Source organism: Bos grunniens, chromosome 23 (genome assembly GCF_055505025.1).
Source record: "Bos grunniens cultivar Pamir isolate PY7600 chromosome 23, Bosgru_T2T1.0, whole genome shotgun sequence".
Taxonomy (NCBI): Eukaryota; Metazoa; Chordata; class Mammalia; order Artiodactyla; family Bovidae; genus Bos; species Bos grunniens.
Genome location: NC_141187.1, coordinates 11,856,117 through 11,879,512, shown reverse-complemented (window position 1 = coordinate 11,879,512; position 23,396 = coordinate 11,856,117). Strand labels below are relative to the sequence as shown.

The 23,396-nt window shown below is 44.4% G+C and overlaps 1 protein-coding gene across 8 annotated transcripts; it reads left to right on the top strand.

The window, feature by feature from the left end:
• The first annotated feature begins 4,633 nt into the window (after positions 1–4,633).
• On the top strand, positions 4,634–20,462 carry LOC147346692 (small ribosomal subunit protein eS4, X isoform-like). Of its 8 annotated transcripts, none has more exons than XM_086371420.1 (4): positions 4,634–4,846; positions 16,036–16,096; positions 19,030–19,078; positions 19,570–20,462. In XM_086371420.1, exon 4 carries the CDS (start codon positions 19,572–19,574, stop codon positions 20,361–20,363), a length of 792 nt encoding a protein of 263 aa, XP_086227546.1. In that variant the 5' UTR covers positions 4,634–4,846; positions 16,036–16,096; positions 19,030–19,078; positions 19,570–19,571; the 3' UTR covers positions 20,364–20,462. The 8 variants fall into 8 exon arrangements, with proteins under 8 accessions (XP_086227546.1, XP_086227543.1, XP_086227545.1 ...); XM_086371417.1 differs by having other exon boundaries at positions 19,565–20,462; XM_086371419.1 differs by having other exon boundaries at positions 19,030–19,082; positions 19,565–20,462.
• The last annotated feature ends 2,934 nt before the right edge of the window (positions 20,463–23,396 follow it).

Genomic DNA, 23,396 nt, shown 5'->3' with positions numbered 1-23,396 from the left:
TCCCACATGCCTCAAGAAAACTGAGCCCGTTCACCACAACTGCTGAGTCTGTATTCTAGAGCCCACGAGCTGCGACTACTAAAGGCCACACGCCTAGAGCCCATGCTCCGCAACAAGAGAAACCACAGCAGTGAGAAGACCATGCATGACAGCAGAGAGTAGCCCCCACACTCTGCAACTGGAGATGGGCCATGCATAGCAGCAAAGACCCCGTGAGGCCATCAATCAATCAAATATATACATATGTATATAATATGTTATAATATATATATTTATAATCCAGAAGGCCAGAGAGACACTGGGAGTTCCTGCCAAACATTGAGACAAGCAGGCTTCCCCTCTGGTCAATTTCACTTGGTTTTAAATAAAAACCCAAATTTTTAATAAAATTGGTCAGCACAGCAGTATTAATAAAGCCTAAATGTAAGAACACAAGCTCTCAATAAAGAATTCAGGTACATTAGGGCTCCTTTCTCCCTGACCTGTGACCATTCATCAATTTCACCCTGGTTAAGTCTCCAAATTTAAAACATTTCCCAACTAGACCTGTCATCCTGTTTCTAAACTGCCAACCACCGTGGGATCTCAGAGGCTTCTTGTTCCACAAAGATTCAAAAGGTCTTCCAGCTTCTCCTGTCTGCCAAGGGCTTTGCTTCACCCCAGGACGGAGCCATTTTTCTTGAGACTAAAACAGTACAAGACTACATTCATTCATTCATTCATGATATTACCAGCCCAAATGATGATGTGTAGAGGTTATGGCTGCAAGAGGGGACATAAAATACTGTGCACCAATAACAAAGGAAAACAGGCTTACATGGGTGAAAATGCTACCCAAGTGAGTCTCTGTGACCAGACCCAGTTAAAGAAAGGGGCTGGCTTTCAGCAGATGGGAACTTGAAAGTCTGAATGAGGAACCCCCTTCCTAAAACCAAGGGAGGGTTCAGGTGGGGCTTAAGTTTATGCAATGATAGAAGTCTTTTATAATAATAAAAAAAAAAGTCACAGCTATAAATATAGTACTGCCAGGGCCCTTCCCATGCAAATAAAAGTCGTGGAAACCTGCCTTCATTAGCTTACCATAAACCCACGCTCCGTGTGGCTAAACAAGGATCAGGGAGGAGGTGGCATATGGGCAAGGAGTGGCACCTGGGGCCACAGTTTAAATCGTAAAGGACCAGAATGACCTGGGCTGGAGGAGAATGTGGGAGAGGCAAGAGAGAATGGATAGGGCCATCCTGCTGCACCCAGAGCAGCTTGTCTCATGCACCCTGGACCCCTCCCCATGCTGGCTCTACAGAGGGTACTCTAACGGATGGTGCCCCAATCCCTGCCTCCCCCAATAGTAATAATATGATAATAATAGTAATAGTAATAATTAGTATTACAGAGGCTCACACTTACTGAGCACTTTCTATGTGCCACATGTTATTCTCAGGACTTTGTCCATAGTCACTTGGTGAGTTTTCGTAACAACTCTATTAATGAGACACCACTCTTTTGATTCCCATTTTAAAGATTGGGAAACTGAAGTAGAGACAGGGATTAACTCATTTGCTCAAGACAGACAGGGACAGAACAAGGATTTGAACCCAGACAGGCTGGCTCCAGAGGGAAAGCTCTTAACCACTAATAACAATAACAGTTAACACTTAGGTCCTGATTATCCTGTGTCAGCTGCTCTTCTAAGTGATCACATGTATCAGCTCAATTAATCCTTACAGGTACTATTACTAGCCCCATTTTACAGATGAGGCAACCAAAACACAGAAAGGTCAAGCTGTTTGCCCAGGTCACACAGCGGGGAAGCTGCATAAGAGGGACGTGAACCCAGGCAGTCAGGCTCCAGGGACCACATTCCTGTGCCCTGAACTGTACCCTTGTGCCATGACTGGATTTAAGGGTAATCTGAGAGCAGTGGCCATGGCTTACATTTCTCTGCATCAAGTGTGGTGCAACACTGTGGAATCTAATAAGCACTCAACAAATAGTCAATGAGTTTTTCTATAAAATAACCTTTCCTGAATATACAAAAGTCATATTTCAAGTCTATTGTAGAAAATCTGAAAAATACAGAAAGGCTCCAAGAAGAAATGCAAGTCATCCTCATGCAACAGAGACAACCACAGTTCACATTTTGGTGTCTTTCCAGCCAGTGTTACAAAATAGGGATCCCACTCTATGCCCTGTTTTGTAACCTCCTTTTTTTCTCACTTATCAATACATCACAATCATTTTCCCACGTCTTTACATTTTCTTCTGCAGCTTCCACAGAGCAATCATTTGTGAATGCTCAAGTGACTTGCTCAGGGCACTGCCAGCAATGAACCAGAATGTCACCCACAAACAGCCCCTTCCCCAGGGGGCTCCTCGTAAACAGCCCTCTCCACCAACCTCTCTATCCCCTACATATACCCACCTTATACACTCGACCCTCTCCTACTTCCTGGCATCTCTAGAAATCCCTTTGCCTTCCTTCTTAGACTCAGGGTCTCTTACTCAGTTCCTGCCAAGGGTGTGTCCCCATTCAACACCCCTTACCTCTGTTTTCCTATTTTCTCCTCTCCAAGTCACCGTCACCCTTCTCATACCCTCCCTCAGCCACGATCAAACTTTTGCTACCCTGTGCCCCATTCCCACAGAACTTGCTAGAGACATCCAGTTCCATCAACAAGCAGGCATTAGGCAATGTCTGTTGCAATGTACTGAGTGACACAGGAGACGATGCCAGCGAAGATGCTAGAGGCTGCAGTGTGGGAGTCCCTCGCAGGCATTGTGAGCAGGAGTCATCAAGATACAATGCCTTTACCTAAAAAGGGGTGGGGGGGAGGGTCTCTCCTGGTCTGTGATTTCCAGCCACCAGACCAGGACTGTGAAAGATAGTTTGAGGCAAGGATCTCTTTTGATGTACTTTAAACCCCAACAGGGAGGTGGAGGCCTAATCCACCCTGAGGGTGGGGCGGCCTGGGCACTTTGCCCTAATAGGATGGAATGAAAGACTTTTGAAAGTGGTGGCTCAAGACAGGTGGCTTCTTGATTCTAGCCGCTGTGTCTCAGGATTGGGGGGGGGGGGTGCGGGGAGCGGGGGGACTGTGCAGACAGCTGGCAGGAGCGGGAAGCCTGAGTGGGATGCCCAGGAGGACAGGACTTCTTTCAAACTTGCTCTGCCTGACCTGTGCCATGTGACCGCAACAGGTGCCTGTGCTTTTTGGCATCTTGGCACAATAGCACCTACCTTACCTACCTCACAGTTTTGTGTAAGGATCAAAAGAGGTAAGCTCAGTAAAGTGTTTTGCCAAGGGTAAAACCCCCAAGTTAGGTGTGCTTAGGACTCTCTGCCTCTTTCCTTTTTTTGGAAGGTTCTGATAACAACTTTGTTTTTAGGATATTTCCTCCTTAGCTGCATTCCTTTTGTAGACGAGGGACAGTAGTGGCTGCAAACAGGAACCACTCCCGAGCCTCTTTAGATCTGGGCCACTTTGGCCCCTTATCTCTTTGACCCCGAAGCAGCCTGATTTTATCACTGGTACTAATTGAAGGTCCAAGCCTGATTCATTTGAACAGTGTGTGGGGTGACTACTATCACGGATTCCCTGCTCCTCCCTCCCCCACACCCCACCCCCATTCGAGGCATTTCCTGGGACTTAGGACTTTCCGTGTTAAAATCAGACCAATCCCAAGCACAGGGAGACGGCTGGGCACCACAGGTGGACCGGGGGTTGGGCACGTCTGGGGTGGGGTGTATACCTGTCCAGCCTGCTGAGGTGTGGATACGTGTGATTATTCACGTTTGATTCACGTGTGCACAAACATGTAGCGTGGATCTGTTGGTACCTTGGCGTTTTGTGTGTTGAGTAAATGATGCTGAGTGTGTAATCATGGGATGTGTGCGTGTCTGTAAGATGCATGAATTATGCGCAGGGCTTCTATAGTATGTCGTATTTAACATGGTGTGGGTAATATTAGCACGTGTGTGACAAACGCGGTTTTTTTTTTTTTTCAGCCAGGGTTTTAGTGTATATTTTGTGTCTGGTGTAGTGTGCAAGGTATGCGTGTTATTTGGATTGTGGGGTATGTGTGTGTGTGTGTGTGTGTGAAATTGAACTCCACGTGGGGTTGAGAACGACTCAAAACACACAGTGTTTGCAGTCTTCACATGTGGAGGTGGTGCACTGTGTGTGTGTCGTGCGTGCTGTGCTTAGTGTGCCATGGGATGCATACAAGTCTTTGGCAAGCAGAGTGAAGGCTGGGTGTACCCTGGCAGGTCTGCACCCGGTGTAGGGGTTCAGACATGCAGTTCCTGTGTAGATGAATTGCATGGTGCTCTGCGCATGCTCCGAGAAGGCGCGCTCTCTTCCACGTATGGCGGTGTGATTCCTGTGTGGACAGAAGCCAGAGGGTGTTGTGTGCGGAGGTGTATCAGTGGCGGCTGTGCAGTGTCCACTGTAGATGTTGCTTGTGTGGGGTGGGCGTTAGGCGGTGGCAGGAAGCCAAGGGCACGGCGGCCACTTCCGCAGTGAGAAGGAGGATGGGGGCCCCATTGCAAGACCTAGCCCGGGCCGGACTCGCACTTCCGGGCCCGCACTTCCGGACCCGCCTGCGGGGCATTCTGGGAAGCGGGGCCACGCCCACCGCGCAGGCCACGGGGAAGCGGCGGAGGCGGTTGCGCGCGCCGTTACCGGAGCAGTCTCTTCCCTCGCCTGCTGGGGGCTGCGCTTTGAAAGCCGCGTGGAGTTTATATCGTCCAACTCGCCGGCTCCTACCGAGCGCCATACCCCGCACGTCTGTTTTCTCCTTTAATCGTCACGGCCAGCCTCTGAGGGATCTTCTAATCCCCACCGCACAGGTGAGTTACCTCAAGCTCCAAGAAGGGAAGGAGCCATCCCGGCTCAGGCCCCTAACTCCCAAACTTGCCGCTAGAGAATTTATGACGAGAAAAAGGGCCACGGGATAATGAAACTCCCGGAATAGCGTGCCTTTCCCCCGAAACCTGTCGAAAGATAGCAGAAATCCCTCCTCAGACCTTTCTGAATTTCTCGCTCTTGCTGGAAAGGGAGGGAATCATCGGTTAGTGCAATGAAAACGAAGTTTGAAGAATTGAGATATTCGATAAGTTCGTATGGTATAATATGATACTTCCCAGAGGGTGTCCAATTAAATAATGAAGAAGGTAATTGTCCAAAGTTATATTTAATACCCGTTGTGGAGTGAAGGATTAACATCAGTTTTTAAGTTCCACGTGGTCATTCTTCAGATGTGCTTCCGGTGGCGTCTTCCTCCTCATCCTTTATTCCTTCTCTTTCTTCTGCTATATTTTCCTGTGTATTTGATCTGTTAGGCTGAATCATATGAAATTACCTTTTATGTAGATCAAAACTAGTTAAATGTTGGCAGTTTCATATGTTCAACCTAATGTATTTTAGAAAGCTTTTGGGGCGGCTGGGGGGAGGGGTGTGTCGTGCAGGATCTTAGTTCCCAGACCAGGGATCGAACCCACACTGCCTGCAGTGGAAGCAGGGTATCCTAACCACTGGACCACCAAGAAATTCTTGGAAAGCTTGTATATTTTGTGTTTCAGAAACCCTGAGATTTTCACTGATTGTAGGAGCTTATACTTAACGTATTATGGATAGAGGGGTGGCATATGGTGTGCTGGAGCTGGCTCTCCAGGTGATTGTTAAATATTCAAGGATTTTGCGAGAGAGTTGTTAAACCATTGGTAGCTTGAAATTGGCCATGGAGGGAATATTTACACCATGGAAATTGGCTTCCCTCCTTGCCCTCCTGGGATCCAGTTTCAGTTCAGTTCAGTTGCTCAGTCGTGCCCAACTCTTTGCGACCCCATGAATCGCAGCACGCCAGGCCTCCCTGTCTATCACCAACTCCTGGAGTTCACTCAGACTCACGTCCATTGAGTCAGTGATGCCATCCAGCCATCTCATCCTCTGTTGTCCCCTTCTCCTCCTGCCCCCAATCCCTCCCAGCATCAGAGTATTTTCCAGTGAGTCAACTCTTCGCATCAGGTGGCCGAAGTACTGGAGTTTCAGCTTTAGCATCATTCCTTCCAAAGAAATCCCAGGGCTGATCTCCTTCACAACGGACTGGTTGGATCTCCTTGCAGTCCAAGGGACTCTCAAGAGTCTTCTTCAGCACCACAGTTCAAAAGCATCAATTCTTCGGCGCTCAGCTTTCTTCACAGTCCCAACTCTCACATCCATACATGACCACAGGAAAAACCATAGCCTTGACTACACGGACCTTTGTTGGCAAAGTAATGTCTCTGCTTTTGAATATGCTATCTAGGTTGGTCATAACTTTCCTTCCAAGGAGTAAGTGTCTTTTAATTTCATGGCTGCAGTCACCATCTGCAGTGATTTTGGAGCCCAAAAAAATAAAGTCTGACACTGTTTCCAGTTTCCCCATCTATTTCTCATGAAATGACAGGACTAGATGCCATGATCTTCGTTTTCTGAATGTTGAGTTTTAAGCCAACTTTTTCACTCTCCACTTTCATCAAGAGGCTTTTTCCTCTTCACTTTCTGCCATAAGGGTGGTGTCATCTGCATATCTGAGGTTATTGATATTTCTCCTGGCAATCTTGATTCCAGCTTGTGCTTCTTCCAGCCCAGCGTTTCTCATGATGTACTCTGCATAGAAGTTAAATAAGCAGGGTGACAATATACAGCCTTGACGTACTCCTTTTCCTATTTGGAACCAGTCTGTTGTTCCATGTCCAGCTCTAACTGTTGCTTTCTGACCTGCATACAAATTTCTCAAGAGGCAGGTCAGGTGGTCTAGTATTCCCATCTCTTTCAGAATTTTCCACAGTTTATTGTGATCCACACAGTTAAAGGTTTTGGCATAGTCAGTAAAGCAGAAATAGATGTTTTTCTGGAACTCTCTTGCTTTTTCCATGATCCAGCAGATGTTGGCAATTTGGTCTCTGGTTCCTCTTCCTTTTCTAAAACCAGCTTGAACATCAGGAAGTTCACGGTTCACGTATTGCTGAAGCCTGGCTTGGAGAATTTTGAGCATTACTTTACTGGCGTGTGAGATGAGTGCAATTGTGTGGTAGTGTGAGCATTCTTTGGCATTGCCTTTCTTTGGGATTGGAATGAAAACAGACCTTTTCCAGTCCTGTGGCCACTGCTGAGTTTTCCAAATTTGCTGGCATATTGAGTGCAGTGCTTTCACAGCATCATCTTTCAGGATTTGAAATAGCTCAACTGGAATTCCATCACCTCCACTAGCTTTGTTCATAGTGATGCTTTCTAAGGCCCACTTGACTTCACATTCCAGGATATCTGGCTCTAGGTGAGTGATCACACCATCGTGATTATCTGAGTCGTGAAGCTCTTTTTTGTACAGTTCTCCTGTGTATTCTTGCCACCTCTTCTTAATATCTTCTGCTTCTGTTAGGTCCATACCATTTCTGTCCTTTTTTGAGCCCATCTTTGCATGAAATGTTCCCTTGGTATCTCTAATTTTCTTGAAGAAATCTCTAGTCTTTCCCATTCTGTTGTTTTCCTCTATTTCTTTGCATTGGTCGCTGAGGAAGGCTTTCTTATCTCTCCTTTCTATTCTTTGGAACTCTGCATTCAGATGCTTCTATCTTTCCTTTTCTCCTTTGCTTTTCTCTTCTCTCCTTTTCGCAGCTATTTGTAAGGGCTCCCCAGAGAGCCATTTTGCTTTTTTGCATTTCTTTTCCATGGGGATGGTCTTGATCCCTGTCTCCTGTACAATGTCACGAACCTCAGTCCATAGTTCATCAGGCAGTCTTCTATCAGATCTAGGCCCTTAAATCTATTTCTCACTTCCACTGTATAATCATAAGGGATTTGATTTAGGTCATACCTGAATGGTCTAGTGGTCTAGTGGTTTTCCCTACTTTCTTCAATTTAAGTCTGAATTTGGCAATAAGGAGGAATTTGGCAATAAGCTGAGCCACGGTCAGCTCCCGGTCTTGTTTTTGTTGACTGTATAGAGCTTCTCCATCTTTGGCTGCAAAGAATATAATCAATCTGATTTCGGTGTTGACCATCTAGTGATGTCCATGTGTTTAGCAGAACTCTATTGGTTGTTTGATTTATCTTAGGCCAAGTGAAATCAGTTCAGAACCACATAGATCCCCAAACAGAAACTGAGACTGAGGAAAGAGTAGAATGGATGCTTGGGGAGGCAACCAACAATTTCAGTGGTTGTGGGAGAAAACACTGAAAACTTGGGGATGTGCTGTCACAGTTCATAATTAATAATTCACTTTAGTTAGTGTTAAGCATTTATCAGCACTATTGAAGTACTTTATATGTGTTAACTCATTTGATCCCCACAGCAACCTTATGCCATAGATATCATTGCTATCCCTATTTTACAGATGGAGAAACTGAGGCTTAGAGAAGCTGAGTAACTTGGCTGAGGTTATACAGATAGTAAGTGGCAGAGTTTGGCTTTGACGTCAAGCTATCTTAACTCAAGAAAACATGCTTTTAACTACACTGTTTGTATTATATACGTTGTTATGCTGCAGTAATAACCTCCAAATTTCAGTGTTTTACAATAAAGATGGTTTATTCTTGCTCACATTTTTACATGTTGCCTATCAGATGTGATTCTGCTTCACACATCTTATTCTGGAACCAAGGCTGAAGGAGCAGCTCCTATCTTGGCCCCAGAGAAAAAAAACAATTCTAGCACCATGCAGTGATTCTTAAGATTCAAGTAATATGTGGCATTCTTCTTGTCACATTCCATTGGTCAGAGCATATCACGTGGCCAAGCTTGACTCAGAAGGGCTGGGAAATAGAATCCCCCTCTCCCTAGGCACTGCAAGTCACATGGCAACCTTCTGGGTAGTGAATAACTGGGAACTGTTTTAGGTTAGGTTCCCAAAGCAGACCCTGAGTCAAGGATTAGAGTGCTCTATTAAGGAAGTGTTCCTAGGAGAATCCAGAAAAGGAGTGGAGGAGCAGGACAGGGAAGGAGGCAAAGCTAAGTAAGGGTATAATTTCAGGCCAAGTCCTGGGCTGAGCCTTATCCAAAGGGGGTTCTGGGTATAAATTATACCTCAGAGTTTATCCCAACTCAAGGCAGGAGAGCTGGCCTTTCATATTTCCACAGCTGTGAGTCATCGGTTAAGGACTGCTCTAAGGGCACTTTTTGCTTTCTGAATATGGATGAAGCAGTTCCAGTAGCCCTGGACCAGTCCTTCAAAAAGAATCACAGGCGCATGGCTCTTAGAAACAAAGTCACACAGAAGTCAGGAGAGGGAACAGAACCTGAAAAGAGATTTGAGGAAATGTGGACAGAGCACCAATAATTGACACTAAAGGAATAGTAATGCCATCTACCACACTGCCTCTATTTTAGACTGTTTTATTTTGGTATCAAAGGTATGACATTTTATTCTCCTGTAGTTAGTGGCATGTCTTTGATGTCAGAAAGAAGGACCACAGTTTTCTCCACTTGAAACAAAAGGTAATAGGGAATCATTACAGGTTTTTCAATAATCCTGTGTAGTACTTACTGAGCATGTGTGTCTCACACTGAAATTTCTCCAGAGTGAAGAAATCTGTGTATAATACTGTGGTGCAATTCTGTCAGTAACCCAGAGTTAGTGCAGCCTCCATAGGTTAAGGGTACAGTCCCTAATAAGACTGCCCTGTTCCACCTACACCAGCTGCAGGTTCAAGGGTTCCCAGGCCCTGCTTGCTTCTGACCTACTAATTCAGGAGTTCCCATGACCTTTTCAGGTAACTTGGGAAAGTACTAGGCTTTATGGTTTGTCACAAAGGATACATTAGTTTTGTTACAAAGGATTCAAGTCAAAATCAGCCAAATAAAGAGATATATAGGAGGAGGTCTGGGAGAGTCCTAAACATGAGCCTTCCAAGCCCCCTCCTTGAGGAATCTGGATGTGTCACCTTCACAGGACACTGATCTATTCATCCAGAAGACTCAACCAAACTTTGAGTGTCCAGAGTTTTATTGGGATTTCATTATATGTGCATGATTGACTGAATTCAGTCTCCAGCCACCCTCCTCTTCCTGGAGAAGTTGGGCTAATATCACATGACTCAAATCCCCAATCCTTTAATCACATTATTGGTCTTTCTGATGTAACCAACCCCCATCCTGAGTCACTCATTAACATAAATTCAGGTGTGATCTGAGAGCCCCACCATGGTTAACAGAGACATCCTATCTCTCAGGAAAATCAGGAAGGGTTCAGAAGCTCCCTTCCCAGAACCTAGGACAAAGACCAGATAAATTCTTTATTATGCAGCATGTATCATCAGATTGGAGAACAATATTTAACTGAGCAGAATTTTTGTAATTCCACAGGTAAACATAAATGTAAAAGCAAATACAGTACGCCAAAGACAAAAAATCCTATCCTAAATGCAACCAGGAAAGTGAAGCAGATGACCTAAAAAGGAACTGTAGAGTAACAGCAGACTTATCTTGCACAGCAGTAAAGGCTAGGAGATAATGGAGTATTCCAAGAGAATTATAAGGTAGATTGCTCTTATTGAAAGATAAAGCATAAAATAATTATAGGATACTGTAGTGATATTTATCTGACATCCCAGAAGAAAGTTAATCTGTTACTGAAGTTATCCACTTAAAAACCAAAACATTTTAATGATTTCTGATATAAATCATTCCAAAGTATATCTCCCCATCCCCCTCCCTTCTTAACTGGTGAGTTCAGCATTCGTGTGCTTTTTAGGTAGTGAGACTCCAGGGGTTGCTGAGGTCTTCTAAGCTGTTTGCACCAATATTAAATGTTTCCACATGCTGTATTTTATACTTCTTTCTGCTTATAATCCTGTCTCACTGCAGCAGCAGTTTTATTCAAACTCTTAATCTGTTGTTGATTTAATGTGCATTTGTCTGAATATGGGTCACAGGCTTTCTCCATCCTCCTAATATATATAGCTCATTAGCTATATCTGACATTTTATTTTCTGAAAATGAGCACCATGGTACAGTACATCTAGCACATTCTTCTTACTGTGTAATGTAGGCTTTCCCCTCTTGAATCTGAGTGTGTCCATGGTGCTATGTAACTTCCAAGGTTATAAAAAGATGATATAGCTACCACCTCTCGGAATGCTTGCTCTTGGAACCTAATCACTATGCCACGAGGACAGGGAGAAACCTCAGGGAAAGGCCCCATGTAGGTGTCTGATAGAACCCCAGCTGAGACTCCATTCAGCAGCCAGCACTAATCTCCAGCCTTATGGATAAATGAGTGAGTGAGCGAATGACCTTTCCGGTGAGTCCAGCCCTAGCCTTCAAGCCACCCTAGTTGAGACCAGGTGGAGCAGAAACAAGCTGTCCCCACCGATCCTGCAAATAATCCAAATTATGAATTTAATAAGCCAAAGAGTGATGGTTTTAAGCTCTAAGTTTGGGATGGTATCATTCACAGCAATATATAACTGGAAAACAGTGTGACTACTTTTTACTCACAGCTTAAAAGTTGTTCCATGTGGCTTGGTTGGAGCCACCTGGGAACTCTTAACCCAGAGGTGTCCTTTGCCAATTTTAAAGAAGTTAAACCTTGTAAATTATTTTAAGTTTGTTCCTGCTCTAAATAAAACTTCTTTGGTTTCAAGGAAGGAAAAAAAGAACCCATTCAATTTACTTGAGGAAAGGGGAATTTAATGAAGGGACACAGGGGCTTATAGGAACCCAAGAACAGAAACTGCTATACAGCATGGAAACTGCAGCTGTTTTTACATATGTAACAGATACGTATACATAATATATAAACAAATATAGATTTTATATATACAGACATATGTATGTTTGTAACTTCTACCACTCTGCATATGTACTATATTATATTCTTTTCTCATTATATATTCTCATTTCAGAAGTGGTTCATCATAACCTTTCCCCACTTTGTAGTCCCCTTTCTAATCTCAATCTTTATAATTCAAGTGCTGTTACTGATTCAGTGCCCAGTTTCCATTTCTTGAAAAAACATCTGATTAAAACAGTTCCTCTTTGCTAAGTAAGGTCCCACAAAGGACAAGCGTCTGGGCTAATTACACCTGAACTAACTTTGGTCAGGTGTCCATCTCAGGGAAGACAGCTGCAGTTTTGAGGTAAGGAGTCCCCCAGAAAGAGTGGGTGGGCATGTAGTGACTGACCTCTCTAGAGCAGCTCCTCATTAAGGCTGTTAACCTGGCCAGAAAATGAAATCTGAGATGGGATAAACATGACCAGATGAGAATAGCACATAATCAGGAACTGGCAGCTCAGAGGAGGATCAAGAAGAGAGAGGATGAAGAATAATTATGTCTGGCAGCAAATGGTGAGACCTGCAGGCCCTGATAACATCTGCAGGTGTCATTTCACCCTAGATGGGTCCATGGTGTCCTACATAGAGACCCTAGAGTATAATAGACACAGTTCAAGTTCTAGGTCAACTAATATAAAGGCTGTGAGAACTCAGGCAAATTACCATCTTTGAGCCTTGATTTCTTTCATCTGTAAAATGGGAAGAATAGCATCACCTTGCTGGGCAAGGGTGGGAATTACCTAACTCGTGCCACAGCCACTCAGTAAGTGTGAACTCCCTTTCTTCCTCCACTTGGAAGTCAGAGCTCCCCTTCCAGGTTGTGAAGTGTGCTGGGACAAAGATCCTGTGGCTAGAGGTCAAAAGTTTTCTCACTCCAGTTACTCACAACCTCAAAGGAGTTCCCTGCCTCAGGGCTTCACACCTTGCAAAGGTAAAACAAGCCTTTATGGGTCCAGAGCTACCCTGATAGGGCCACCGAGTACACCTTTTCTAAAAATCACCAGATTTCTGGAAATCTAAAGAACAGAAAGACTATAGATGGTTTGGAGACATAACCAATAGATGTGCACTTTAGAAATCAGTGAATAGAAAATGCACAGCGAAATAGCATTGAAGCTCTTGGATAGGCCCCTCTCATTTTAAGAGTATAGAGAAATTATTAAACTATCAGGCAGATCTCAGTTCCCTGAAGACTCTCGCTCTCCTCAGGTGGTTCAACACTACAATGGCAATTACTGAACTATGTGTGTTGCTCATCGAATACCAGAACAGAGGCATGGAGCCTGAGGGGAGCAGCTCTGGGTCAGGAGTTCCAGGTCTGAGGTCCATTCCCAGCCTTGCTGCTGCCTAGCACTGTGTCCTTGGGCAAGTCACTTTCCCTCTCTTATCCTGGATCTCCACACATGTAAAATAGGATGATTGGACCAGTTTCCAAGAGGCCTCAAACTCAAGTAGGAAAGGAGTATCTTAGTGATTAAAAAGAACCCTCAGAATTACCCAAAGTGAAAGTGAACTCACTTAGTCGTGTCCAACTCTTCGCGACCCCATGGACTGCAGCCCACCAGGTTCCTCCATCCATGGGATTTGCCAGGCAAGAATACTGGAGTGGGGTGCCATTGCCTTCTCTGAAACATTAGTTCAAATCCTGTCTTCCACTATCAGCAGTGTGACCCTGAGTAAGTTGTTTAACCTCTATACACCAGTTTCCTTATCTGTAAACTGGGGATAGTTACAGTATAAGATTGTTCTGAAGATCAAAGAAGATAAACCATGAAGATAAACCATGAGAGCGTGCAGCACACCACCTTGTACATAGTAAGTTCTTGATGAATGTTAGATATTGTTGTTAGTGATGGGAATTTTAAAATATATTTTTGAAAGCATAGCTCTATTAATCATGTTGACCCCTGGGACTCCTCAGGCCAGAATCAATAGATTTCTGGAGTGTCAAAAGAGGAACAGATACAAATTTGTACAAAAAAGTCATTGCACTCCTTCAATTAACAAGTTTCCCTTTTTTTTTTTTTTTTTTTTAAGTTTCCCTTTTTTTATGATGGTGGGGACCTCCTTGTAAGACAGTGATCTTGAAAGCCAGGTTATGGGGAGAAAGAAATGATTTTATAAATGTTTTAAGCTCCCACTCCTTTATGTCAGCCTGGAGGACTTGATCATTAAGGAGGTTACTTAATCCAGGCTACAGAGAACTTAGTATATGGCACAGAGCAGTATTTCTGTAATTTCTCGAGAGAGAGAACAAGACTCAGATTCCTGGGTCACTTACCAAATTGATGGCTAGGAATCTCCAAAGGTAGGAGCCTCTGAAGGGATGTTTATTTAAGCCAGTGCCCAGTTACACTTGTCCAAGAGGTTTAGGAAACCTTGGCAGAGAGGATAGATTACAAGACTGAGAACTGACCCTTCCCCGAAGTACATGGGGGGAGGAGAAGGGAGAAGTGGTCATTTTAATGAGGTAACTGAATATTTATTTGTTAAGTGCAGTTGAAATGGAGGGAGACCAAGATGCCTAATGGACAAGTTGTCCCCTTCCTTCTTAGTTCCCGCTCCATGAGATGTGGACTCATGAGACAAATGAGGGGAAGAAAAACAATGTCTTTGTACATCTGAGTGTTCTGAGTGTCCTGTGAATGAATTGCTGCTCTCAGTGATGTCACAACATTGTCATCAAAACATCACACCATCGTTATCAAAAAGTCTTCATCTTAGAGTCTCTTCAGCTTTGAAACCCAGCTTTTATGGGTCTGAGGTCACCCTGGGGCTAAACCAGGTTCAGATCAGATCAGTCGCTCAGTCGTGTCCGACTCTTTGCGACCCCATGAATCGCAGCATGCCAGGCCTCCCTGTCCATCACCAACTCTCGGAGTTCACTCAGACTCACGTCCATTGAATCGGTGATGCCATCCAGCCATCTCATCCTCTGTCGTCCCCTTCTCCTCCCCTGCCCCCAATCCCTCCCAGCATCAGTCTTTTCCAATGAGTCAACTCTTCGCATCAGGTGGCCAAAGTACTGGAGTTTCAGCTTTAGCATCATTCCTTCCAAAGAAATCCCAGGGCTGATCTCCTTCACAATGGACTGGTTGGATCTCCTTGCAGTCCAGGGGACTCTCAAGAGTCTTCTCCAGCACCACAGTTCAAAAGCATCAATTCTTCGGCACTTAGCCTTCTTCACAGTCCAACTCTCACATCCATACATGACCATAGGAAAAACCATAGCCTTGACTAGACGGACCTTTGTTGGCAAAGTAATGTCTCTGCTTTTGAATATGCTATCTAGGTTGGTCATAACTTTCCTTCCAAGGAGTAAGTGTCTTTTAATTTCATGGCTGCAATCACCATCTGCAGTGATTTTGGAGCCCCCAAAAATAAAGTCTGACACTGTTTCCACTGTTTCCCCATCTATTTCCCATGAAGTGATGGGATCAGATGTCATGATCTTCGTTTTCTGAATGTTGAGCTTTAAGCCAACTTTTTCACTCTCTACTTTCACTTTCATCAAGAGGCTTTTGAGTTCCTCTTCACTTTTTGCCATAAGGGTGGTGTCATCTGCATATCTGAGATTATTGATATTTCTCCTGGCAATCTTGATTCCAGCTTGTGTAAACCAGGTTAGGGCCCCTTTAGGTCTGAGAAGTTGCCCTTTGCCTTCAGGGCAAGAACCAGAACATGCTCTTCTGGTCTTGCTGGGAAACAGTTCGGGAGCAAGAGGCTGGGAATTAAATCTTCCTGGAGGAATCACGTAGCCAACCAATTAAAGGGTGGGTCCACACAGATGGTTAGAACAGGTCAGTGTGCTTCCCTGGCCTTGGCATTCTGGTTTTCTCCAGTGGTCACACTTCTGGGCCAAGGGTTCATGTCCCTGGGGCTCTGTCCTCTTTCTGAGAGGGATTTCCATCTTTTTTCTGGTCACTTCTTGCTCTTCCCTAGTACAGATGAAGAACTCTGAAATTTTGAACATCTAATGCCTTTGGTTATTGTAGAAATAATAAAAATAAACTCAGATTTGAACCATTATTTACACTGTTTTTAAAATTGTAGTAAAGAACATATAAAATCATTTAACCATTTAAAGTATGCAGCTCAATGGCATGTAGTACACTCAACAATATTGTGCAACCAACACCACTCTCTAGTTCCTGAGTTTCCTCACCTCAAAAGAAACCTTGTACCTATTGAGTAGTCACTGTCCGTTTGTTCCTGACCCCCAGCTACCAGCAGCCACTAATCTGCCTTCTGTCTTTGTGGATTTGCCTGTTCTGGATATTTCATGTAAGTGGAAGCATATGATATGTGGCCTCTGGCTTCTTTCACTTAGCATAAAGATTAAATAGTATTCCATTGTATTTGATATAGTACATGTTGTGTATCAATCAGCTGGATATCATACATACATTTAAAGTGATTTTTTTTTAATTATTTATTTTTGGCTGCACTAGGTCTTCATTACAGTTCAGGGACTTCTCATTGTGATGGCTTCTCGTTGCTGATCATGGGCTCTAGGCCACGTGGGCTCAGTCGTTGTGGCGCATGGGCTTAGTTGCCCTGCAACAGGTGGGACCTTCCCAGACCAGGGGTCAAACCTGTGTCCCCCGCACTGGCAGGTGGGTTCTTGAGCCCTGGCCCAGCAGGGAAGTCCTGAGGTGCTTTTTATGTGCACCGTGTCACCTGATCCTCACCAAAACTGGGAGGTGGTCAGGGCAAATATTGTTCATTATTACTGAGATTTCCCCATTTTACAGATAAGACTGAGGCTCATAAAGGTGGAGTTACTTGTCCAAGGTCTCATAGGTGGTTAATAGCAGAATCAGAACCCAGGTCTCTGAGTTAGGATGACCAAAACCTTTCTTGAGCTGTTTGCTTTGTAGTACTAAACAGTGTCCTTCCTCCAAGATCATGAGTGAACATGTGCTCATCATGGCAAGACAACTGAGGACCAGTGAGAATTGAACCCTTCAGTTCAGTCGCTCAGGCGTGTCCAACTCTTTGCAACCCCATGGACTGCAGCACACCAGGCCTCCCTGTCCATCACCAACTCCGGGGGTTTATTCAAACTCATGTCCCTTGAGTCGGTGATGCCATCCAACCATCTCATTCTCTGTCAGCCCCTTCTCCCACCTTCAATCTTTCCCAGCATCAGGGTCTTTTCAAATGAGTCAGTTCTTTGCATCAAGTGGCCAAAGGATTGGAGCTTCAGCTTCAGCATCAGTCCTTCCAGTGAATATTCAGGACAGATTTCCTTTAGAATGGACTGGTTGGACCTCCTGGCAGTCCAAGGGACTCTCAAGAGTCTTCTCCAGCACCACAGTTCAAAACCATCAATTCTTTGGTGCTCAGCTTTCTTTATAGTACAACTGACATCCATACATGACTACTGGAAAAACCATAGTTTTGACTAATAATCATAGCTAATAACCACAGCTTTGATAATCAGCCCCAGGGTTTGGTATAAAGGTGGGAGAGCTACAGGAGAGACCACGCATGCTTCAGCGAGCAAGGAGAGAGTGGGGCTCTGAGTCCTGGAGTGGAGGTGTTTTGATGGATGAATCTTACACTCCCTGCTTGCACAGGCCTAATTTTGTCCATTGACAAAGTTGATCACTGCCTACAAGGCCTGATCTTACAAGGCTTTTCTGCTCAGACCTCCTTAAGAATTCTCCTTCCATCTCTGCATGAAGCATACATACTTTCCTAGAATACTTTACTCTCCAGCAGCAAACCTAGCAGTCAGGGCTTCATAAATGTTTGCCAGCTAAGTCAGTTCAAGGACTTAAGGTCTCTGATGTTTCGCCCTTTTTCCTCAGCAATGTGTCACCAGTAGCAGTCTTCAGTGCAAATGAGCAGGACTTCGGGGAGTAGAATCCCACTCTGCTGCAGTGAGAGTTTTATTCCCGCTAATAAAATAAAACCAATAATGGAATGTTTGGAAAGCTGAACAAAGCAACAAAAATGATCTATAACCTTACTACCCCAACACAACCGTTATTTTGAATAATTCTCTTTGCCTAGCTTTCCTTCCTTTCTACCTTCCTTCCATCCATCCATCATGAAAGTAATACAAAATATAAACATTACCTAATATCTCACACCCAGAGAAAACCACTGTTAACATTTTGCCCACTTTCTTTTTTTTAAGATTTATTCATGTATTTATTTGGCTGCACTTGGTCTTAATTGCGGCCTGCAGTATCTTTGGTTGCATTATTTGGACTCTTAGTTGCTGTGTTTGGATCTAGTTCCCTAACCAGGGATTGAACCCAGGCCCCCTGCATTGAGAGTGTGGAATCTTAGTCACTGGGCCATCAGGGAAGTCCCAGAAAGAGACAGTGTAAAAAAAAATAAATTTCAACTGCACTACATGGCATGTGGAATCTTAGTTCCCCAACCAGGGATCCAGTCCCCACAGCCTGCATTGGCAAAGCAGTCTTAACCCCTGGATCACCAGGGAAATCCCTTCCTCCAGTTTCTTTCAATGCCTTTTTTTCATAATTGCAGCTATACTGAATATTCCATTCTGTTAGTATATATGTTGTTTTTGTTACTAATTTTTTTCTAATAAATATGTTTATTTACAGAAATTTATGGAAAAAATTAGCAAATAAAAAGGAAATAAAAATTACCCAGAATGTCCCTTCTACATATGGAAATTTTAACATGCATTTTTAAAAAAGATTTATTTGTTTTTGCTTGTTTGTTTTTGGCTGTTCTTGGTCTTCATTGCTGTATGTGGACTTTCTCTAGTTGCAGCGAACAGGGGCTGTTCTTCACCGCAGTACTCGGGCCTCTCGTGGTGGTGGCTTCTCTTATTGCAGAGCACAGGCTCTAGGTGCGTGGGCTTGCAGTCGTTGCAGCTTAGGGCTCAGTAGTTGTGGCGCATGGGCCTAGCTGCTCCACGGCTTGTGGGATCTTCTGGACCAGGGATCGAACCCATGTCCCTTGCATTGGCAGGTGAATCTGTAACCAGTAGATCACCAGGGAAACCCTAACATGCATTTTTTTTTACATAGTTGTGATCCTACTGAATACAGTTTTTTTCTTTTTTCCCCACCTATCTTAATCTCATTTCCACATGTTGCTCCATAAACTTCATTTTTGTCTTTTTAATATGTAACACATTTATATAGTACAGTATTAAGAAAATTAGGATACTGTGGAAAGGTTTTTTTCCCCACTTATTTTTCATTTGCTTATTTTTCCTCCCACAGCACCACTGTTACCTGTTCGTTGTGGCCCCTCCTCCTGAAGCACCCTTATGTGCATATGTAAAATACATTATACTTAAATATATTCTTTCCCCATCTTTCCATTTTTTACATAAAAAATAATGAACTATGCACACTCACTTTCTAAAACTCAACAGTATATCTTAGAGTTTTTCCTGTTTATATTCAAACAGAGCTTCCTCATTTTTTTTATATACCACATAGGATTCCACTTTATGTAGGGTAGCATAATGTATCAAACTAGGTCCCATGAGGGGAGAGGCAAGATAGGGGTATAAGTGCAAACTACTATTTATAATGTAAATACGCTACAGGTATGTATAGTAAAACAGAATATAACCAATATTTTATAACTATAGATGGAATATAACCTTTAAAAATTGTGAGCTACCGTGTTGTACACCTGAAACTTACATAATATTGTATATCATCTATACCTCAGTTTTTAAAAAAATGTTTTTTAGAAATTAGCCCCCATCAGTGAATATTCAGGTTATTTTCCTCTTTTTGTGCGCAGTGCAGCTATGGCTCGGGGTCCCAAGAAGCACCTGAAGCGTGTAGCAGCTCCAAAGCACTGGATGCTGGATAAGCTGACCGGCGTGTTTGCCCCTCGTCCATCTACTGGTCCCCACAAGCTGAGGGAATGTCTCCCTCTAATCATTTTCCTAAGAAACCGACTTAAGTATGCCCTAACAGGAGATGAAGTGAAGAAGATTTGCATGCAGCGTTTCATTAAGATCGATGGCAAAGTCCGCACCGATGTAACCTACCCTGCTGGTTTTATGGATGTCATCAGCATTGATAAGATTGGAGAGAATTTTCGTTTGATCTATGACACCAAGGGTCGCTTTGCTGTTCATCGTATTACACCTGAGGAGGCCAAGTATAAGTTGTGCAAAGTGAGAAAGATCTTCGTGGGAACAAAAGGAATCCCTCATCTGGTAACCCATGATGCTCGCACCATCCGTTACCCTGATCCCCTCATCAAGGTGAATGACACCATTCAGATTGATCTGGAGACCGGCAAGATTACTGATTTCATCAAGTTCGACACTGGTAACCTGTGCATGGTGACTGGTGGTGCTAACCTGGGAAGAATTGGCGTGATTACCAACCGGGAGAGACATCCAGGTTCTTTTGATGTAGTTCATGTGAAAGATGCCAATGGCAACAGCTTTGCCACCCGGCTTTCCAACATTTTCGTTATTGGCAAAGGCAACAAGCCATGGATCTCTCTTCCCCGTGGAAAGGGTATTCGCCTTACCATTGCTGAGGAGAGAGACAAGAGGCTGGCAGCCAAACAGAGCAGTGGATAAAATGATCTTTATGTAACATGATTGGAAAAGTCTTTGTACTTAGTTAAAGATAATAGCACATAAAAAAATAAAGTTGTTTCCAGTCTGCTGCCAACAATACTACTGTGACTAACACTGTGTGTGTGTCATTTCACATATGTGAGCCTCTGTCTGTGGAATAAGCTCCTAGAAGTGGAATTGCTGGGTCAAAAAGTAAATGCATTTTTAATTGTGATAAGGCCAAATTGTACTCTGTAGGTTAGCAGCACCAGCATGTGATTTAACCCAGTGTCTAGCCTTAGTTACTTTCTCCATCTTCTGTTGTCCCTATAACAGAGTTAGGACCAGCTTCAGGGATAAAGCTGTTTTCCTTTCTGGCCACTCATACATTATCTGTAATATATTGAAGGCTACTGGATGACAGACACTTGCTGTGTGTTGAGAGACAAATATGTATAAGACACAGGTGCTGTCCTTGGGAGCTGATCTCAGAGCTAGTGGGGGCTGGGAAGGGAGCACGGAGGAAGGGATGTGTAAGAAGAGCCCACCAGGCCCTCAGCCTCTGAAGGGGAGGAGCTGGGTGTGGTTTTGCTCTCCTTATCCTGGCACCTAGCAGAGCAGATGGTAGGCAGCCAGTATTCAATATACATTGAGGGAATAAACGATTAAATAACAGTGTCTGGTGTGGGGGAAAGGGGAAGGGTGCTGGAGCAAGGGTGTTGGTCAGGCAGGCTTCACGGAGAACAGCATTTGAGGGCCTCTTTGAGAATTTCAGCAAGTCAAATTCTAGGCCAGAGAAGCTAAATATTTGTTGGCTTCCTGACTCAAAGACCAGTTGGGCAGGAAGAGTAGAGTGTCAGGAAGGATCTGGAGACAGATCTGAGTGGATGGGGTTTGGGGGTCCCTCTGATAAGTGCTGGACGATATCTTCAAAATAAGGCAGAGAGTCTTTGAGTTAAGACAAAGGGGGAGAGGCTAGAGAAGACTGCCGAGGAAAAGCCCCCCATTTCCCCACTCCGGTGCAGAGTGCAGCTCCTGTGGGGGGCAATGACCATTCTCCTTACCTTGTCCCAGACCCTGGTACGCCCCGGACAGTCCAGATTCTGCACCCTGCTGGTGCAGGCTGCACAAAAGATGCCCACCCCTTCCCCATCAACCAGATTGCAAATCCCAGAAACTGGTCTGATGGCTTGGGAGCTCTGCGTGTGTCCCCAGGAACACAGATCCCTGATTCTTTGTGGGGAGCAAAGCAGTATGATTTTAGCTTCTCTAGTTCATTTTCTAGAACTTTAGAACATTTTAAGGATCTGACTCCTACAGAAAATCAAATGCCAGCCCATCCCCCACCAGCCCACCTATTTTACAAGTGAGGTCACTCAGAAACAGCGCTAGGTCCTGACTCTATCCAGTGCTCTGTTCTGAACCAGGGTATGGTGGTCAGGATGGTGACACACAGAGCTCTGAGGCTGGAGAGGGGAGCCCAGGGCAGGAGCAGGAAGCAGGGTAGTGGGTCAGCTACCTACACCTGTTCCAGTTGCTGCGTTACAAACCCTCTGGGAATTCCAGATAATACACTCATGTCTAAGCTCCCTGCTTGGAAGCAGGTTTGCAGCATGGGTTTCAGACAGTCCTTGGCCCAGGAAAGATAGGTGTGTCAAAAGATAGGTGTGTCACTGAGAGAAGTGGCCTGGCTAAGGGAGGTGGATGCTGGAACGCCAGGTTCAGGAAACCATCTCGGGTAGAGCTGTTCCACCCCTGCTCTCCCAGGGGCCCCGGACGGCTTCTAATAGTGACTCAGAGCCTGCAGGCAGTGTCCCTGGGAGCCTAGCCAGAGCAGAGTGGCGGCTGGCCTCTAATTCCTAGACAAAGGATGGGAGGCTCCTCCTCCTGACTTCTTGGGACCTTGGCTGCTCTCGGGAAGCTGCTTTGAGAATACACCAGAACTTGATTTTCTCTTCATAAAATCCACAAGGGAGTATACTTTGGGATTTAGCCTCTGAAATGCTTTTCTGGGTACACTTTCAACTCTGGCCCACTCAAGCCAGGGATTCCTGAGGAGTGGGGGGCAAGCACATTCCTTTCTCCTGCAGTGGAAGAGGAAGGAAACAATGCACCTACTTAGAGCAGACAGACCTGAATGAAATGATGAAATAACAAAGTGATGAAATCAAAGAACTGCCTCTTACATCATTGAGTGGGTACCTTCAGGTTTCTTGGCTCCTGGTAGTCCTGAGAGAACCCCGTGAGGGGTTTTTTAAGTCCTCTTACAGATGGGGAAACGGGCCCAGTGAAGTCATGTCACTTACTCTAGGACACAGGAAAGTACCCAAGGCCAGGACTCCGTGACTGCTGGCCCAGACAGTGACTCCTCCCACTCAGGTCCTTGCCGCTACACCACCCCAGGCCTCCCCTGAACAGCTGATTGGCTTTCCAGTCATAAACTCACTCAGAGAGAAACTGAACAATACTGGTTGAGGGCCATGTTTTTGCAGATTTAGGGGATTGTGATTCATATTAAGAAATGCATTTTTACACCACGATGCAGTAACCAGACACAAATATAATTCACAACACTTTGAATAGTTGGTGATTATTTTCTACTTACAAATATGTAAAAACAAATGCAAGTTTCATAAAATAATGCTTCCTCCTCCTGCCTGTGATGCAGTCTGGCATTTTCTAATCCTCTTGCTATTCCATGTCAGCCTTTTTTGAAAAGTGCTCATGTGATTCACTAAATTAATTCCATGACTTGAAGTTTGAGAAGCACTCATGGATGGCAGCTGGGTCCCCCCACCCTTGTCTACAAGCGGGAAGTGGACAGTGAGGCAAGAGATCAGACTTTGTACACTTTGTGCCTGGCATTGAACTGTGTCCTCTGGGGACAGGAAGAGATACACCCACGGGATCCCTCCCTTCAGTCATTTATAAACAGAGGAAACAAGACTTGCCACGTGTAAAGCAGAGCTGACACAAATTAAAGGCAGAAAGAATCAGGGCCTCTTAAGGACTATATTAATCTGCTCAGAGGTGCTGTAACAAATTATCACAGAC

Excerpts from the sequence above, each read along its gene's own strand:
- LOC147346692 (XM_086371418.1), top strand. The coding sequence starts at position 19,572 with ATGGCTCGGGGTCCCAAGAAGCACCTGAAGCGTGTAGCAGCTCCAAAG.